Source organism: Protopterus annectens, chromosome 3.part0 (assembly GCF_019279795.1).
Source record: "Protopterus annectens isolate FY-2018-M chromosome 3.part0, PAN1.0, whole genome shotgun sequence".
Classification (NCBI taxonomy): Eukaryota; Metazoa; Chordata; order Ceratodontiformes; family Protopteridae; genus Protopterus; species Protopterus annectens.
The window spans coordinates 1945913207-1945933809 of NC_056731.1; the positions used below are offsets into that span (position 1 = coordinate 1945913207).

The 20603-nt window shown below is 38.6% G+C and overlaps 1 protein-coding gene across 1 annotated transcript in view; it reads right to left on the bottom strand.

Annotated features, from left to right (window-relative positions):
* Positions 1-226: 226 nt before the first annotated feature.
* MAP4 (microtubule associated protein 4) overlaps positions 227-20603 on the bottom strand; it is a 189143-nt gene continuing 168766 nt past the window's right edge. The window contains exon 6 of the mRNA XM_044066069.1: positions 227-2022. Within this exon, the coding sequence (XP_043922004.1) occupies positions 1813-2022 (210 nt within the window). The 3' untranslated portion in view covers positions 227-1812. The remainder of the gene's footprint in view (positions 2023-20603) is intronic.

The following is a 20603-nucleotide window of genomic DNA, read 5'->3' on the forward strand; positions in this document are numbered from 1 at the left end:
GCATATTAATTTAGTGTCTCCCACGGTATTAATACATTAAACATTAGCTGTCCAAAATGTAGCATGATGTGCATCAAAATCTCAGCAACACAAAAAATAGACTAAAACAAGAAATGAGCCTTATTCAGTGCTACAGATCGCCTTCAGAGCTCTATGAACACTAAGCAAATGCAAATGAAAATGTGGTACTCTAGACTTCTTCCTGGAACACACCTCTACAATGGGATACATTCTGCAAGTCCATTTATTTGCAAACTTTTTTTTTTTTTATTAAAGCACAATATATTTTTTTTCTTTTGCTACAGACAATGTTACTTGGCATGTAGAAGTCATTCTCTTTACATCTTCACCCTTTCTTTTTTTCCTCGGAGGAATGACATCTTAACTCTTTTAAAGATAAAAGGTCACTTGACATATAACCATTAAATCCTATACTTTTGTCTAAAGTGCCTGGAATTAGCAATTTCTCTTTTCCTTGTAAAATAATTTTTACCCACCATGCTGAAAAAAGTATGATATGCTGTATGTCAGTAATCCTCAATATATTCTACAGTGCCTATAAAGTCTGATCCATGTGTCCTACAGTGCCTATAAAGTTCAAGGACTAGAAGAAAAAGTATGGAAAACATGTTAACAGTTTTTAGGTAAAGTCAATTCCTGTCACTTTTCCACCTTAGTCAACACTTGTTTCTAAGGAAGTGAGACAAGCTAAGTGTATTAATTAGACCTTGGGCTTGGCATTTTAAGTGGGTAAATATTTGTACAACATAAATGTTTCCTTACCACTTCCAGCGACAGCTTGGCTTAATCACACCAAAACAGTCAGAAGAAAAACTGCTCACTGTGTTATGAGAAACCAGTACAGTAAACCTTTTCATATTATTACTGTTCTATTGCTTAGAATACAAAGGAGAAAACACAACACATTCCATTGTACACTGTTAACATAGTATCACAAAAATTAATCAGTCTACAATTAACAGAGTCTACTGAATGTATACATACATACAGTGTATATAAGTACAGTATTAAATCAGAACACCTAGAAACTAAGCAGCAAGGAAAGATGCAAAAGAAATAATGTTTATCCCCATTAGTTAAGTACTGGGCTTAATATAAACAAGTCAACTGACACTACCCAAGATGCTATGATATTTCAAAGTCTATTGTTAGCACTTTGGAAGCACAATGAGTTTTGTTTGGTACAGTTACTACTTTTAATAATGAAGTACCCAAAAAAAAAAACTTTCTTTGTGCAATCGGTGAAAAAACTGCCATCAAAAATGGTAAAACATGTTTTGTGCTGCTGTTTTTCTAATAAATATATTTTTTCCTTCAAAAACAGCTAACACACTTATTTAGAAATATGTAATTTATCAAGAAGTTTTAACCGAAGTATTTTCTCAATCAGCACACTAATCTCTGCCTTCAGCAGAAAGCTACATAACCTGTAATGTGTTAAAATAGGAGGAAACTGTCACGATTAATTAATTTCCTCAGAATTCAAGAATTTGACGGCAGATACATTCACTTTTTCAAGGCTTGGGCACCACTCCTTGTGCCTTGACAAACATTACAAATGCATTTCATCAGCAAGACTTGTCTTGAAAAGCTCTACCTTTTCATTTCTAGACAGCTTATTGCTACAGTAAATATGAAAATTATTCATTAGAACATGAATGCTACACAGTTTCATATATTGCTAAATGTTTAAAACTAAACACACGAGAAACCACTAATTCCCAGTTATTAACCCAGACCAGCTAATGAGGCTAAACTTTTTCTTAAAATTAAACATCACAGTAGGGAGAATCAGAAGCCTTGCTGTACAAGAGCAGTGGAATCATCATCTGCAAGGGTAGCAAGCTGTGGTGATGAGATGGAGCTAAGACTCTCACTGACTGACGTGCTGCGCCACGGTGAAGTGCTGTTGGAAATGTTTGGGGATTTGTACACAATGTCCGCTCCATGGTCTGTGCGAGCCTGGGCATTTTCACGGAACATCAGCTTGTGAGACTCAATCTGCAGGGAAAGAGGAATGGAGTAAAGATGGAGGTGAAGAGGAAGGGGAGTGGGTGGGAAGATGATAACCATACAAAGTCATCATTAGATGCCTGCAAAATAAAAGTTACAGATAATTTCATTAAACATAGTTACTAATGCACGTAAAACAGAATTACAGCAAAATGATGAAGCTTTGGAAAAATGCTGCCCCAACCCAAGCAAAGCTACTAGAAAGCTAGAAGTGCGGTCCCATCTGCACTGCATCTTACAAGAATGAAAAGCATGCATACTTACTTGTCTCTTGGATTTGTGTTTCGAAGCTCAGATTTTGTCTTTGGTCAACCCCCGTTGGCTCAGAGTCTCCTACTCCATTCTCCTGTACTTCACTGCCTGCCTGTGGCACCATCAGATCTCCGTTCAGTGGAGTCTGATCCAATTGTGCTTCCTCTTCTTTCCCCTCAGTCTACAAGGACACAATGGGGGACAATGGGGTGTCAGTAGGAAGATGAAATGAGATGAAGTGAAATGATTTAACTCAAAATAAACTGAACTTTAGAGGTTCCAAAGTGCAAGGTCAGAATAACCTAAATTAAAGGGATGAGACATATCAAAGCCCAGTGAAGGCCTGCAAGATTTAAAAAAAAAGCCATACTGATCTCCAACATTACAATGGACAACTTTCCCATTTTATCTTTGCAACACTCACATTTCTGAGGACCTTGTTCACGATCATGATGTGAATATGACCAAAAATGGAAACTATTTACTGTACTCAACAATACAAGGCTGAGACTGACTCAGTGACCTTCCCATATGAATTATGGCTCCCAGTATACATCAAAAGCCAGCTTTAGGATGAAATTTGCTTACCTGTAACTCAGAATACTAGTCAATTAAAATGCCTTATGTAGCATCATTTACTTTTTGAGGAGTACTCAGAATAGTTTACAGCTCACCAAAGCACTCATTAAAATCTGCAAAGCAACTGAAATGGTAAAATAAAAGTAGTGGTAAGTCCGTGTACATCAATATCATGTTTACATCAGTTTTACCTTAAATGAAGGGTCATGAGATTATATAAGGAGGCTTGAACCAGCTTTCAGAATTGTTTCTTAGGAACAAGGTTCAAGCAGTGGATGACATTACTGTAAACTTACTTGCATCATCAAAATATTCATTCAAATTATCAGAGTAACATTAGTGTCCTAGTCCTACAAACCTGCTAAGCACAGCATTAAGTGAGAACATAAGAAAATCTATTGATGCCAGGATATATTCTTAATTTTGGGACCCTAAGGAATCTATTTTGTCTTGATAAACCTACAACGGGTTTCCAAGGCCCATACTTTCCTGGTACTAAGAACAGCCAAGAGTTAAAAAAAACTGTGCTACCTTCTGTGATAGAATGGCTTTTATTTGGGGCCTAACAGATCCTCTTGTTGTTTTGAGACTAATGGAATACCTTACATTCCTCAAGCAGTTTTGAAACAGAACCTGTTCTGATACTATACTTATTTTGTGTTGATATCTGCCTACTGCTAGCAGAATAGGGCCAGCAGGCTGCTTTTTTTTTTTTTTTAAATAGAATTTGGAAGGCAGGGGGGGGGGGGTGGCCGGGGTGACATTTCTGGGGTTGAGGAAGAAGTGATATGTTGTCACTGTTACTTCCCATTGTGATTTTGGCCCAAAGGACCCCCACAGATTCTTTTTCGTCAGTCTGCTACTCCCATGGGCAACCCTGCTACGTTAGCATCTTGCATCTCAAATTTAGGCCTGTTTTCTACGGTAATTACTGAGGTGTTTGGGAATTGGGGAGTACAGCAGCTGTTTCACAGATTCCAGTCTTCCTCTTCTCTAGTTTCTTAGAAATTTCTTGACATGTAGCCCCAAATAATAGCTCCTCCCCTTTAAAGGGGCATTGAGGAGCTGCATGTTGACATCTGGTAGGGCCTGAAATATCAGCCAGACAAGTCATCAGATTACAGACTTCTCCATAATAAAGATGCAGATCATACCCACCTAGTATCGTGCTCACATCTGACAGTATGTGTACCCACCTGTATGGTATTACTAACATGGGTCAAAACTGATGCTATTAGAATTTCATTCTGAACTCTCCCTATAACATCCTTAAACTTTAAGGGATTTTTCCTGAAACTTAAATCATTTGGGGTTAACAGTTTTGGGTTCTGAAGGTCAGTATTGCTAGCATTTATGCTTCTTTCCACAAAGCAGTCAAGTATCTAGTCCAGTTCTCACAGGAGACGTCACATATGTTACAAAGTGCATTAACTACTAGGTTTTATAGAAGAACTTACCAGATTCCTGGACTCTACTGAAACTCTATGGTCTCATGTTAGAAGATGCTGAAAGTCTGGTTCTAATAATGTAACTTGAATTTGAAGGCACAGAGAAGTGTGGGAAGATCCAATCCCTAAGTCCCATATCTTTTCTGCGACGCTGGCAATTCTTTGGTTTGACACTTAAAATGATCTCTCATCACATTGTTTCCCAGAATGAAAGGTCTTTCGAGGGAGTCCTAGAAGACAACTGAGACATGCAGTCCAACTCCTCCTCACCCTCTGAAATTGAGAAGTCTGACACACACACACTGGAAAGATCTCTTACTTTTGTATTACAGAAAGGAACACAGAGACAGATGGGCTAGTCTAGCTCTAACTACAGGGGTTCATAAGAAAATGGAAGAATTCCCAAGCCCACTAAAACTGATGCTATGGTAGAACTTGGTGGGAGAAAGGACTCATCACATGGCAGAAGCTGTGAAATGGTGGAAGTCACTGATCAGCCTGCTGCAAGGGACTTGTAAAGCGCCTGGGGAGGGGGCTGCACCTTCGAAGCACGGACATCTTCCTTGACTATTATGGTGGAGATGCTGCGCTCTCCTTCTATAAATGTAACACATTCCTTAAATTAATACACCTAGGACCTAGTGCCTGTTTAAACACGAATAACTGCTTGTCTGGTTTGGGAGGATAGGTGACGTGCCAAAGGTGTTACAGCCTTCAAATAGGCAAACAGCAAGAGGCATCAGCAGTAATACACATGAGGTCTAGGGGCTTCAAAGTTGCCTCTGTGTGGCTGACTCTCTTGGGCCCAGAAAGGCCAAATGTACTCAAAATTTGGGTTCCTATTGCATCAGCGAAAGCTAGAAATAGCAAATGCTCATTTGTCGAACCCAAATGCATGAAACCACAGAATATCGGAGGAATGGATCAGCAAATTTTTTCCCAGGGAAAAAATTTGCTGAGCCATTCTCCAGACTATGCTGTTTCTTCACTGTGGAGTGTTCTCGAAGTTGGAGCAAAGCCCCACACACACACACACTTTATGTTGCCTGTATTTTTTTTTTGTTTTGTTTTTTTTTGATCAGCAAATTTTTTCCCTGGGAAAAAAATTGCTGATCCGTTCCTTCAAAATTTTTTGGTTTTGTGCATTTGGGTTCGATAACAGATCGTTCACTATTTCTAGCGTTTGATCATATAATATGAACCCCTCAAAATTAAGATGTCTCCTGACCCTTCTCAATCTGATCAATGCAATAGGTAGAGGATGCCATTCAATTTCTGAGTGAAGGGTTCAAAGTCCAGGATGCGCGAGCTTCTTGTCTGGAACTGCAAAGGATTAATGCTTTCAGCTGCTTCCTGTACCCTACGGCAGTGTTTTTCAACCTTTTTATACTTCAGGACCAGTGAAAATGGGAAAATTATTTAAGGGACGGCTAAGGCAGGAAAAAAATATTATTTATAAGGAACCAATCAAGACAATTGCTGTTTGAGCGCTGTATGCCAAAGGATATGAAGTCTGAAACTTCAGTCCCTTTTCTGAGGAACAGACCAAAAATCTGGGGCAAAAATCTGGACATTCTGCAAAATTCTAGACAGTTGACAGGTATGCTTCCTATCTGCCTCATAGACACACACACACACACACACACACACACACACACACACACACACACACTTCCCAGCTCTCTCAACCAAAAAGAGACAAATCCCAACAGAATCAGGGACATTTTCTCATATATTAATATTATAAACTTGAGACATTGACAAAATAACAGAACATAAGTGAATATGCATTTTAAATTAAAAGTCTGAAACTCTAATTACTGTCATTATTTATTAAGTGTAATTCATCATCTTTTCTCCAAAAGTCACTACTTTTAGATGGGATGAAGAGGGACAGAGCTAAAATTTTAGTCAAAATCGGGGATGTCCCTGAAAATTAGGGCAGTTGAGAGATATGCACCTACCTAACTCCCTCAAACACACACACACAACACACACACACGCACACCCACACGCCTACCTACCTCTCACTTGTCCATTCATGGTCCGCATTTCAAACATCTTCTAGCATTCAAATTCCGCATGTGCGGAAGATGAAGACAAACAGCAGGCCGTACAAATGCAGAAGACCAAAACAGGTTGCACACACTTGAAGCATCAGTGTGACTGGATGCAAAGGGCGTTCCTCTTAAAGATGAATAACCTTTAAAAAACACCTGCTTTTTTATTAAAAATTAAGTCTCCCAATCAGTGGCCTCCCTCCAGCTCCCAGACAGTGGTGGCCATCTCCCACCCAGTGAGCCCTAGTCTTTCACAGACCGGCAGGAAATTTCTGTCAGACTGGACCCGGTCCATGGACCAGTGGCTGAATAACACTGCCCTAGAGTACACGATTTGATGTCTGTTACCTTCATTTGCCTACTGTAACTCTGAGCAATTCATTTAACCAAAATGTGTTCTCAAGGTTGCCCTGAAAAGGGACACTTGCGTCTCATAGCTTACACAGTAAAACGAGTTATGTGCTTATCATAACGATAAATCCATGTCATCTGATTTTCATCCGGTTCAACTGTGGGTTGTAAGATCTGACATCAGCATAGACTCTGAAGCTCTTTGGTTACAGGGCTCCTTCAACTCCACCCAAGTACCTCAGACTGAGTTTGCCCATTTTAGATAGTATAATCATATGCAGGCCAATACAACTGCATACCAATCATATAAACTCTGACCAAGACTAACCTCAGAATATAGGACAGAAAAAAATAGCAGGATTACAGGAAACAGGCGGTAAGGATTGCTCAATGTCAGGGTATGCCAGAGTCGACCTGGAAATCAGAATCTTAATGAGGCAATATGGAAGGAGGCAGGTGGGAAGGATGTAGAACTGGATGAAAATCAGACAGCATGGATCTATAGTTATGGTAAGTACATAACATTTGTATCCAATTTTGTCCATTTTCATCAACTATGAGACAGATTCTCAACCATGTGGACCTCGGTGGTATCAAGGAAGGACATTTCTAAGGATGGTGAAGCCAAAGGAGGAATGTGATCCTAGGTTGTTCATCCAGCTTATGAAATACAAAGATATGAACTGCTGACCAAGTACCTAATGGTCACATATCAATAGGCAGTCTTACTGGCAAATGATGCTGAAGTGGCCAATGCTCTTGTGGAATAAGGCTTAGGTTTAGATTGCAAAAAGAAGCCCTTTTTTAAAGTACATGAAAGAAATGCCTTCCGATAATCATCTAGACAGAGTAACTTTAGCCACCGCTTTTGGCCGGTCTAGGTTTTGAGAATGCCACAAACAATTGATCTGATTTCCTGAATAGTTTGGTCCTATGAAGACAGGATTTAAGCTGGCGATGAACATCCAGCATATATAGCATGTATTCATACTTGTTTGAAAATACTGGAAAAAGACCTGCAGGTTTACTGACAGATTTACATTAGATTTGGATGTTTCCTTAGGAAGGAAAGATGTATTAGTCCTTAAGGAAACTCTGTCTTTGTGGAAGACCAAATAGGGAGGCTTGCAGGAAAGTACTTGCATCTCTGAAGTAATTGCCATCAGGATAGGAATTTCAAATCAGTGCTTCTAACATGATGGTAATAGCCCGTGGAGGTACCAGGTCTCTAATAAGAGGCCATAAAAGAAAGGTTCCTTTCAGGAAGAGCTTTGATATTCTCAGAGGCTACAGAGTTGTCATTCTGACCAATACAGAAACCTGAGAGAGCTGCCATTTGCATTTTGATAGTTGGAATAACTGGAACTGTTGTGAAAAAGTTCCAACAAAAATACTAGAATGGAGGAAGAAAAGCCATCTAAAGCCTCGGACATAGCCCAAATGGAGAAGCGCTTTTGCTATGGTATATTTTTGCAGTGGCCTACTTTTGAGATGCTGACATGATCTCAATGACTGAGAAAGGAAAACTGGTACTTCTGGCTAAGGTTAGAAGTGAAAGAACCAAGTGGTTAACTTCATGGCTTTCTGGCCCGGAGGAGGATACAGTCTGGACAGGTGTGTTATATATATATATATATATATATATATAAATAAACACACACACACATATATATATATAGTAGATCTGGATAATGATCCAGCATCCATGCAGAATGTACTAGTAGAAGCCACAGGAAGGGAAACCACATTTGTCAAGGCTAGAAGGGACAAATCAAGATCACCATTGCCTTACTTTTTTGCTTTCTGTATGAACTTGTTCATGAAAGGCACAGGGGAGACCTGGGGGCCAACTGTGGATTACAGCAAGCCTCGGTATCTGTTCCTGGAGGGAAATCGGGGCAAAGTAATGGCTGCACTTGTTTAGGCAGGATGTAAAGAGGTCAGTTATTGTTTTTTATTACATATATTTTTTAATATTTTTTAACGGTACTTGCATATTATCGCAACCAGGAGATAACAGGAGATTACTATTTTATCCCAAGTGTTTCATCATACACTGTTTCAGGGTTGGTTCCCACACTTCAAAAGAATAAAGTCAACAAACTCTTATATTTTTAAATTTTGCAAATGTTTGCTGTGCAGTGTGGTACATTAACATGTCCCACCTTTTCGGCATAATAAATGAATACATAGCTGCAGTGGTGTCATGTAAATATCGATAGTTTTTACCTCAACCTGTTACTGTAAGAAATCTGAACAAAGGGTACAGTAATTGTGTCTGTGGGGAGGGGGGAGGGAGGACAGCCAAAAATCTAAAAATGCCTTGCATTCTTTAGTCACCTCAATACTCGAGGATTTACAGGAAAAACACACTGTTTTCAGTAACAGAACAAAATATGAGGTAAAGTATGGTTAAGTACATAGCGACAGTTGCAAAGTGGTGCTCATTACAAGCAACATGATCTGTATTATCACATATTTTACAATGTTTTTATTAAAACCAATAATAAAAAAAAAAGATCTGTATCACTATCGGACCACTACACAGCAGAACTAACACGGCTCACCTCTGTTGATCAATGATTCTGGACAAAGATGAGGGTTGGGGGGGAGGGCAAGCACCCCAAACCACAGGCAAGTCGTACATTTCATTTTAATTAATTAAAAATATTTCCTATAGGTTGTATATGGTCAAGCTAAACTGAAATTGCATTGAAGTTTTCTCATAAAGTGGTTTTCATGAGCTGGTTGTGATAATATGCAAGCAACATTTTTAACTTTTTTATTTATTGTTTTTTTTAAACTGTAATTATGAATACACCCTCTGCTGGGAGGGTGGCCTAATGGTTAAGGTGATTGGCATACAAAACACAAGGTGCAGGGTTTGAGTCTCACAAGGGATAATTGTCCAGGTTTAAAATGACTCACAAGGGCAGTTAGCCTAGTACTAATCTATGCACCTATGTTACCTGGTAGCTTCATCCTTAGCATCCTTTTAGGGTTGGGAGGGTGGCCTAATGGTTAAGGTGTTTGCCTTACAAACACAAGGTGCAGGGTTTGAGTCTCACAAGGGATAATTGGCTAAGATTAAAATGGCTCACAAGGGCAGTTAGCTTAGTATGAATCTATGAATCTATGAATCTATGAATGCCCTTTGTTATTACTTGGAATTGGAACTTTACGGGGCTTTGATACTTTTTATATTTTTTCTACTTAATAGCTTATTGATTTGATGCTTTCTCCTTTAAATGCAGCCTTCCTGCTTTGGGAATCATGCGATTCCCATACTTTTAAGAGCAAACTTTTGATTTTTAATTTTGTCTGAGGAAGTTTCATATTTGTGATTGAAACAAAAGTGCTTACTTCAAATAAGGTGAATTGGTTCTCCTCCTGCCTGGTTATGCTTTTCTTGTTTTAACTCCTTCTCTTTGCCCTTTTCTTTCTGTCTGTCCTTGGCCACCTTATCCTTTACTGGTGGTTGAAGAGGCAGCACAGGAAGTGGAAGGGATGGCAGACCCTGTCTGAGGAGGAAGGAGACATTATATGATTAACATCGCCCTTCTAGTCTGTAAAGCATGGGAGCTAAAGGAGAAGAAGGCATGACACTAAGTGCCAAGGTGGACAGTGCCCAAACAATAAACACAGTGTGTGGATCATGAGGTGGGAGCTTGTGCCCACACTTTGCACTTTTTTTAAATCCCCGATCATCAGTCATTACTGCAGAAAACGCGCGCGCGCACACACACACACACACACACACACTAAAAGTTCCTAAAACACTAAACATGACTGAACAGTTATGACTATTGTTTTGTTGTTTTTCTTTTGGCTTTTCCCGGTTAGGGGTCACCACAGCGAAACTCCGGTCTGCTAATGATTGGCAGTAGATTTTTGTTTTATGGTGCCAAGTTGCCAGCCCGACGCCCAACTTTCAGCGAAGGCACACCCATTCACATGTCTTTCGAAGGCCACTCGACCGCGGGGAGGACATGCAGACTCCACACAGAAGGCACTCCAGCCGTGAATCGAACAGGAGAACCTCTTGTTGTGAGTCAACAATGCTACCGCTGTACCACCGCGGCTACTACACTGAACAATTATGACTATACTAAATCTAAAACTATAGCAATGGTAAATATCTATTATAAGCAGTAAGAAACACACCAGACTACATAAACCTAATATATCCTAATGTACCCAACATTAACAAACTAACAGCACACACTGTATATCTACACTATCTAAAGGCACTAACACTACAAAAATTACTAACTGGATAGACAATATTCTTTTGGTAAGGGGAGGAGTAGGAAAAAAGGCAAAGTAACACCAAAAGGATATATATGCAGCAGCCCTTGATGACATGACTGAGCACTTCAGGCAGCAAACGAGATCTGAGGTACTTGGGTGGATTTCAGGGAATTATAAGTAGGGGAAGAGTCAAAGCCCTGGAACTGAAGAGTTTCAGTGTCAGGGCAGAGGTCAGATCCAACAACCCACAGTTGAACTGGACAAAAATAGACAACACTGGATCAAATGTATTAAAATGTGCGTGTTGTGTACACATGCACAAACACAACACACCTTGATGTTTGTTGCCCTGGCACAGAGAGTTTCTTTAAAGACGGAATCATCAACGGAGGCTAAATAGGTTGGTGACAATGGACTGAAGAATCACAAGCAGAAGGCATCATATCTTAAGGACACATCATCTGCTGAGAAGCTTGATCAGAAGAGTAGAACTAAAGGAGAAGGGGACAGAAATATAAGATCATGTATAGTGCCATCGGTGGAAGGGACAGAGTGTAATCCTTAGGCAAGAATGGAAACACAACTGTTCCTGAAGTGGCAAATTGCCATGAAGGGAAAAGATCAATGCAGTGCAGTATAACATTAAGGGAAGGACCTTTTCATAAGTACCACTCAACATATTCTTGGAGGTAATGCGTGATGAAGCAATACTTTGCAAAATGAGATTTTTGTGCACAGCTCAAAGTTTTGGTATCACTGTGGATAGAGGACTGGCACAGTGAGTAACAATGTTACCTTACAGCAAGAGGTTCTACAGTTTGATTCTCGGCCAGGGTACCTTCTGTGAGGAGACTGGATGCCTTCCTTGTGTTTGTGTGGGTTTTCTCCAGGTACTCCGATATCCTCCATATTCCAAAGACATGTAGTAGGTGGACTGGACACAAACTGGCCATAAGTGTGACTGTGCTTGCTTGGTGTGTGGTACAGAAGCACTACCGTGGCACCAATAGCCATCTGGCGATGTGAATACTGGCTCTAGATGATTGTGACTGTTGATGTAACATCCTGACCCTATATGCAAATATGGGGAAAAAGGCATTGTGGATGGATGGATCTAGCTAGATATTCCTTGGAAAGATCCAAGACTACAATGAGTCTGCAACTACTTAAATGTGATGCACAAGAGTCTTGATACCCTCGTAAGTACTTTATTAGCAAGCATTTAAATTAAGCAGGGGTGTGCATCAGGTAAATCTAGCACTCCATCCCCTTAAAGTTTCAAAAGTGGGTGACAAACTCCAAAAGTGGAAACTTGATAAGAAAGTTACAGCTGGTACATTAAAGGAAAAAGCGAAGATTAATATGTCAAATTGGTGGTATCAAGAACCAAAACAGACATATCAATGTACTAAAGTGCACAATCTATAGGAAGGACAGTGGTGGTGATGGGGGGAGACACAGATCTTTACTGTTATACAATACATATTAAGAATGACAGTCCACACAGAAGTTATTCAGAGAAGTACTCCTCCTTATGGAGAAGAAATTAAAAGGGCATGCAGGATTTCAATGAGCCATTTTTATTAGAGTATCCTGGCTGCAGACACAACTGAACAGATGTATTAAGTGATGCAAGCTTGGCTGCAAATACATCTAAAAGCAGAAGCATTACTGATGTCATACGATGGGGGGGGGGGTGTTGAATAGTATTAAAATTAGTTCCTACTTTAAAAAGAACAGCCATGGACCTGGTCTTCCTCAAATGGGTTATCAAAGAATCTTGGTTATCTAAGTGGGTGGCTCTTTGGAAATAAGTAACTTCCAAACAATCTGGCTCACAATCAACTACAGATTTGTGGCAATCAAATCTGCCTGCAAGTCCTGGATTTTAGGAGGACAGAAACTGATAGGATATGTCAGCACCCAACTAAAGCTTTAACAGGCATTAAGATAAACAGAAGGGAAAATTACAGATGTGGCAGTAAAAACGTCATTGTTATGTCAACAGACACTAAACAGTAACCTTCCTACAACAAATAAATACATTAACTGCTTGAAGAATTACCCTTTAAAACTGCACATATTTACATGACAATTGAAACTGCTGAGGTAAAGAGAGAGAGAGACATTCCTGTGGAAATTTTTAGTCCCTAAAGTGTGTGTACAATAAAACCAGAGGCAGGCAAAACAAGGAAATGTTGGGACATTTCCTTGTTGTCCCTATCCATGAAGGAAATGGGTGCTAAACCAGGGTGAATTTGCAGTTTCCCATCCATTGATTTAAATTAGATTTGAAGAGAGTAAGAAAAGTACTTAGCTTTATGTGGACTGGAAGATGGTTCATTAGAGCACCATTTGTGGGACTTGGAGTCCAATTTTTTTCTTATCTTTGGTCTTTTATTTAGTTTTATCTTGTTTGTTCTTTCCTTGCTTTTAACAGCTTTCTTCTTTGACTTCCTTTCTCTGGAGCAAGACAAAGAAACAGAAGAGGAAGGGATGGCAGATCCTGTCTGAGGAGGGAAAAGTCCCTTCACGATTAGTTTTCCATTTTAGCCTGCAATGTGCAGGTACTAAAGGAGGAACAAGCCTGACAGAACTGTCAAGGTGAGTATCACCTAAACAATACACACAAAGGGATTGTGGGTCTTGGAGTGGTAGCTCGTGTCCACACACTGTGCACTTTTTGAATCCTTGACCATCGGCCATAGCACCACAAACACACACATTGCAAAATGTGGTCGAACAAAATGCTAAACATGACAAGTCCAATGTAAAAAGTAAGCACAGTACACTTAATAACAACTCTAAATTAACTTAATACTATAGAAAAAAGACCAACAGTAACATTAAGACCTACAGTATCTAACAATTCTAATAGTCCAATTCTAAAAGCCTACTTTAACACTACTAATTATAAAGAAAGTAGAGAGAGAGAAAACTCCCTTTAGAAGTATTTATAAAATATTCCAAAAAGGATACAGGATGAGAGCCCTCGATGATGCAACAGAGCACTTCAGGCAGCAAACGACATCTGAGGCAGACTGGTGCAGCTCAGGGAATTATGGCTGGAGGGAGGAGTCAGAGCCCTGGAACCAAAGAGAACTTAAGCTTTGGTGCCCAAGTCAGATCCAACAATCCACAGCTGAATTACTAGGCTTGCCACCCCTCCGTTTTTTTTCCGGACTATCAGGAAATCAAATTGATTCTCCGGTAGTCCGGAAAACACTGTACAAACTCCAGTATTCTGTTTCAAAAAGGAAACAGACTATCGGAGTTTGTAAATCGGCTGATTTACTATGCTTTTTTTACAGAAAAGCATAGCAAATCAGCCAAAAGCAGGCGGCGGGAACGAAAAAAGAGGGCGTTCCCGTTGATCGGCTGATTTACTATGCTTTTTTTACAGAAAAGCATAGCAAATCAGCCAAAAGCAGGCGGCGGGAAAGGGCGTTCCCGTTGAGTGATGCTGTCGTGACATCACAAAATAGGCGGTATGTTGGCAGGAGAGGGGGTGGGGCGGGCGGGGTTACTGGTGACGCGAGGGGCGTGGCGTGGCTCCGGTTTTAGCCGTGAACGAAGGTGGCAACCCTATGAATTACACGAAAATAGACAATACTGGATCATTAATTTTTCCAACATATAATTTAGATGCCAAGCCGGGATGGCATTCTAAGCAGGAGATGTGAGAGGGAAAAAAAAGTACCACTCAGAAATGATGGTTGTTTCAGTTAGAGTGCCAAATACAAAACTTTGTCCACCCATTAAGATAAGTTGTGCTAGTAGCTATTTTTTTGGGAAACTGCTAGGCTTTGACTACCTGAACCAGGTAAGATGGACCCTTGGCCATTAGATGAACTGGAGACCATGTGATTAGTTTCAAATACTAAAGGTCTGTGTGAGGCTTCCTGGGCAGGGGTGATAACAGATCTTTGATCAGTGTGAGGAGAGTAGGATTTTCTAACAGGTGAGGCTAAGTAGGCAGAACTACACCTGCCCCAACCAAATAGGGGCTATGAAGATGACCTTGGCCATGATCTGCTTCAATTTCTGTAAAAACTTTAAGGGAATTGGGGAAATCGGAAACAGAGCTGCTGCATTTTGTGTTTGTCAGTAAGGCAGACAGGACACAGTAAGACTTCCTCGAGCTATAAAAAGGAATACTCAACACTGGCTGAAATGGGAACCTCTTACATGGAATAAGTAAATATCAACTGAACTGGTCTGCTAATAAAGTGGCTTGACCAGAAATGTGACTATGAGAAAGATGACATGGTCCATTTCCATATATGCACTACTTCTCAATTGGGGGTGGGGGGTAAGACAGAGTCGTACCCTTCTTGATTACATATCAAATTGCAGCCTTGTTTCAGTTATCAACAAGCTCACCCTGATAAAGGAGGTCCTGCAAGGCCTGCAACGTATGGAGAACTTTCCTCAGCTCTAGGACACTGCTATGCAATTTATAAACAGCAGCCACTGATGTGAAATAAGTACTCTTGTCACGGGCAAGTCCTCTGTACCATCAGCCCTTGATATTACCTCACCCCTAGGACAGAGGGGTCTGTTTTGACAGTCACTGTGAGGGTGGGAAGAAGAGACACAGCCCGGAAAAAGAATGTCATGGTGTAGCCACCAATAAAGAAGCTGGTAAGATTTAGAAAGCTTAATCTGGAAAAATTTAGAAAGCTTAATTTTGACCATGTTCGTCCACTGAAGAGTTTCCATGTGATACTTTGCAAATGTTATCAAGAATGTGTTGCAGTGTTCACTGAAATTTCCAAGAATCAGAATATATGCTTTAGGTAATCCTTACCTTGCATGAGTGACTCTCCAATGTGGTATGCTAGGACTCGGACATCCAGCAGGTGAAAATTCTGGCTTCCTTCAACATGAGGTTGGTTGCCATGGCCTCCACGCATCTGGTAAACTTCCTGGAGGTTGTGGTAAGACTGAATGTAAAGACCAAAGTGATAACAGGTGTCTCCTACCATGAAGCGCAGCAATTTCCAAGCAGCTAACATTCAGGACGGAAGCTACTAACATGCTTCTTAGGTGGTTCTAAAATAACAGATACAACTGGGACAAACCCAGAAGTGAACCTAAACCCTGGGTTTCAGTTCTTGGAGGTACATTTCCTTAGAAGGGAGATAAGATTCCAGTCCAGTTAATTTAGAAGGCAAGAGTCCTCACACCCCTTCTTTACCCTCTAAAAATTGTGTTTAGAGGTAATAGCATTGGTATTCCCTCACTTGCTTTCCCTGCTACTGAAGAAATGTTGCATTTTCATTTACTCTGCAGGATACACCCAAGTGTTCTACCCCCAGGCACACCACACAAAGCATACAACTCTTGAAGGAATTTTATGGCCAAATATAGAACACTTTCTGAATCCAGAAAATCTGTCTTTATCCATGACAAAATGTCAGCCAATCAACTAAAGGTACAATTCAAGTACAGCTCAACTTTATTATTTTTTATGTTCTGCCCTTACAGAAACAGTCAAATCTAGTAAATCTACAAGGAAACTCAAAGACCAATCCATAAACCACACCAAATGCCCACAAGACGGCAAAGTTACTACTCATTAGTTTTAGCTTAGTCAAATCAGTGCTGACTGTTAATACGTTAAATGCAACTTAAAAATCTCATTACCATGGAGTACCTGCTAAACAGTAAAATAAATGGAATATATAAATACACATATACTTACTCTAGTCCTGAACCTAGGAGCACACAAAGATATACAGTTTCCAAGCAACTAGTGACATTCTATTACATTAATATTGATATAAGTAATAAATGCATTTATATTAGTGCATGATAATTAAGAATGTCTTGATGATTATACTTTTTTTGATTACTAACAACTGATGCTGATTATTGTGCTTTTGTTACTGTTATCAGTATGATAGTATAAAAAATCTCTTAACAAAAAAAATATATGAGACTACTTTGTTTATCTCTTTTTGATGCAAACTTTATTGTTTCTTCATTTTATACTCTATACAGTTAACATTAGGGCCAGAATAAGATCATTATTATCTGTTCTTCAAATAGCATACCATCCTTTTTTAGTTGTTAAGTGGAACACAGACTAACGGTTTTCCAATTTTTTGTGTAGTTTTGGCAAAATGATGGGCCTTAGTAATCTTAAGGATTATGTTAATTATATTATATAAATGTTTTGTGAAATATAGTAACTTTATTTCTTGGATGTTATAATAACATCTTGTAAACATTACTCTTATTATTAGCATATTATAGCATCAACAATTGAAATAGCAACTGTCTTAAGTGACCTATATGACTATTGTGTTTATGTAATAATTTACAACAGTAAAGCTCAGCTTCATGAATATATATTAGCCAGGTCTATAAATATAAAAGCTCATTTTTATGGCAAACGGCATTTGGCACACTCTCTACAATATTGGCTATAACCTTTTTAGAGTTAGTAACTTTATATCTGTATACATTCATGTAGAATTTCGGAGTATATGCAGTTATATTATTGGAACAACATTTGGTTATTACTAAATAATGGGAATAATTGCTCAAAAATTGAGTTAAATTTTGTTGCCCATTATTGGTGTAGTTATTACAATATTGTGGGTTTGTGCTTCTAATGACTGTAAGACATATATTTTTTTGCAATCTATATGAGATTGCCAATACTGTCTGAGTATTACAAATACGATAATTGTGCTTTGAGCCTACACTTGTTGATAGGTATATCATTTTTAAACATTTTTTTTCTCTAAAACCAGCTGTTATTGGGCCCGCTAGATTGCCTTAACCACTATATATGGGACTGATTTTTGAAAAGTGGGCTGTTTATCTCTATACTATATACATTAAAAGGTCCCTTAGGGCAACCATAGTGATATATTTATCACTTCAATATTCACTTTAGATACATCCCTAATTGTGAATTCACAAGCTGTTATTATTAGTTGATGATTCTGATGCGCATTTCCGAAACAGATATAATAGTCAATATACATGATTATACTTAAATTTGAATTCATTGAACTATAAAGTGTCTGCAGTAAGGTTCTACTTTTTACCTCTGGGACCATCAAAATAAATTTTCATTTATATTTATACTAATTAGGGAATTTGGGTGCCAAACATTTGACTTTATTTTGTTTTTTATGCTGAAGTTATTATACCATTATTGTCCTGTATATGACGTGGCTATAGGGTGCATTATTTTGGCATCGACAGTATACTGCCATTATTGTCTGATCATTATTAGAATTACGTACAGGACGTGGTTATATTTATAATATTTTGAATAATACAAATTCACTATGGATTTAAACAAAATACTTTTGGATTTATCAGCAGATAAGGATGATCTTGCACCTTTTGGTATTGGTGATGAATCTATGGCCTCTGGGAACATTACTTCCATGAAGCCTGAACAAAAATGTGAAAAACATTTTGCTGAACTTAACAAAAACATGAAAACACTCAGATCTTGTGTTTGGCACCACAAATTACTCAAAGCTTATTTGGCTAAGGGCATTTGCCCTAGGGGTCTCAGGGTTAAAATTCAGCCTTTGGTGGCAGACCCTGATGAAAATCTAACTACAGAATGGTCTTCCATTCAACAAGAATGTTCAATGAAGTTTGTAAGTTCTTTATCTGATTATTATACTAGGACCATTGATAAAGAAACTAGTCAAGTTTTAAAGTCCATTGAGGAATGTAATCATTATCAAAATGAAACTTTTTTTCCTGCCCTACTATCAAAACTTAGTACTGAACTATTAAGTTTTGATACTGTTTTGAAGGAAAGAAAAATTAAAAAATTTTCTCGTGATCTTTCGGATTATGAGAAGGGGCAACCTTTTAAAAATATCAGACATGTTAGATTCCAAGATGGGCATAACAAAAACAAACACTCATTTAATTTTAAAAGGAAACGTCCGCGTTCTATACTTAAAGGACGTGGTAGCAATGTTGAATCCACTGACTATGACACTTCATCAGGGACAGATACGGAGACACAGTCCACTTTGGATTCCCCAACTCCCAAACGGAAAAACTATATATCCCCTTTAGGGAACACAGAGGGAGGAGGGGTGGCAGGAAGCACAGGAAAAGTTACAAGTCTACAAAATTTGATGCAAATACTGACGAACAAGTAAACAATGTATACAATATTTCAAATACTGTACTTACAGCTGAACAAATATCACTACTTAATAAAGGACTATCTTTCATTCCGGGTTTTTTTGTGTCTGAGGATAATTTTACACAAGATCTATTTTCATTTTGCAGACTTATTAATCTTAAACTATTTTTTCAGGATAAAGAAGATGTTGAACAATCACAAATGGATTCTTTTAAATATCATACCTCATCATTTACACCCCCCATGCATCCAACTGTTAATTTATTTTTGCGTAGTGTACTTAATGAGCTACACTTTCAGTATAATCATTGTTTACCAATGTCTAATAATATGACTGATGTTGAAATATCTTGTTTGGAAGAATTAGTATGTAACAAGGATTTGGTCATTATCAATGCAGACAAGGGAGGGGCAGTGGTAGTGTTGGATTGGAGTTATTATGATATTGAAGCACACAAACAATTGGATGATGCTCGGTACTACACAAAAATGCCACTGGACCCTACCCCAGTATTTAAAAAACAGATGATTTTCTACATTCTGCTTTTGATAATGGCATTATATCCAAAAAAACATTAAACCATTTAACAATCTCTGACCCCACTAGACAATATATCTATTTTCTACCAAAAATACATAAAGATCTTTTACATCCACCAGGTAGGCCCATTGTGTCGGGCATGGGCTCATTTACTGAGCCCCTTTCTGAATTTCTAACTATGCATTTGAAACCTTTGCTATCATTTGTTAGATCACGTATACAGGACACTACTCACTTTTTGGGCATTGTTAATGATATGCAGTTAGATTCAAATTGGTGGCTCTGCACTTTGGATGTGTGCTCATTATATACCAATATTCCACATTGGGCCGGATTGGATGCTATTGAATTTTGGCTTCATCGATCAAATATGTATCAACCAGGATTCAATACCTTCTTGTTAAATTTAACTGAGCATGTGTTGACCAAAAATGTTTTTTTCTACAACTAGGAATGTTTTTTACAGATCAGAGGTACAGCAATGGGGGCGTGTTTTGCCCCCATATATGCTGATCTATTTATGGCCTATATAGAACAAATTATGATTTATGATGATACTCAATCTGTTTCTACCTGATATTGACATCTGGCGAAGATATTTGGATGACTGCTGGATGGTGTGGAGATCAGATGTTTCATATCTTCAAGAATTTATGGAATACTTGAATGATAACAAATGGGGAATACAATTTACTATTACCTATGATCAAAAATCCATAACTTTTTTGGATGTTTTGATAACTAGGAATATGGACAACACCCTAAAAACTGAAATTTATAGAAAATTTCCCCAGTATAATACCATTCTCCACGCCTCCAGCTTTCATCCAAAACATATCGCCAAAAACATTCCAAAATCACAATTCATTAGAATCAGACGAAATTGTTCTGACAACATCAGTTTTGTTCATCATGCTCAAGATCTGCATAATAGATTTATGGATAGG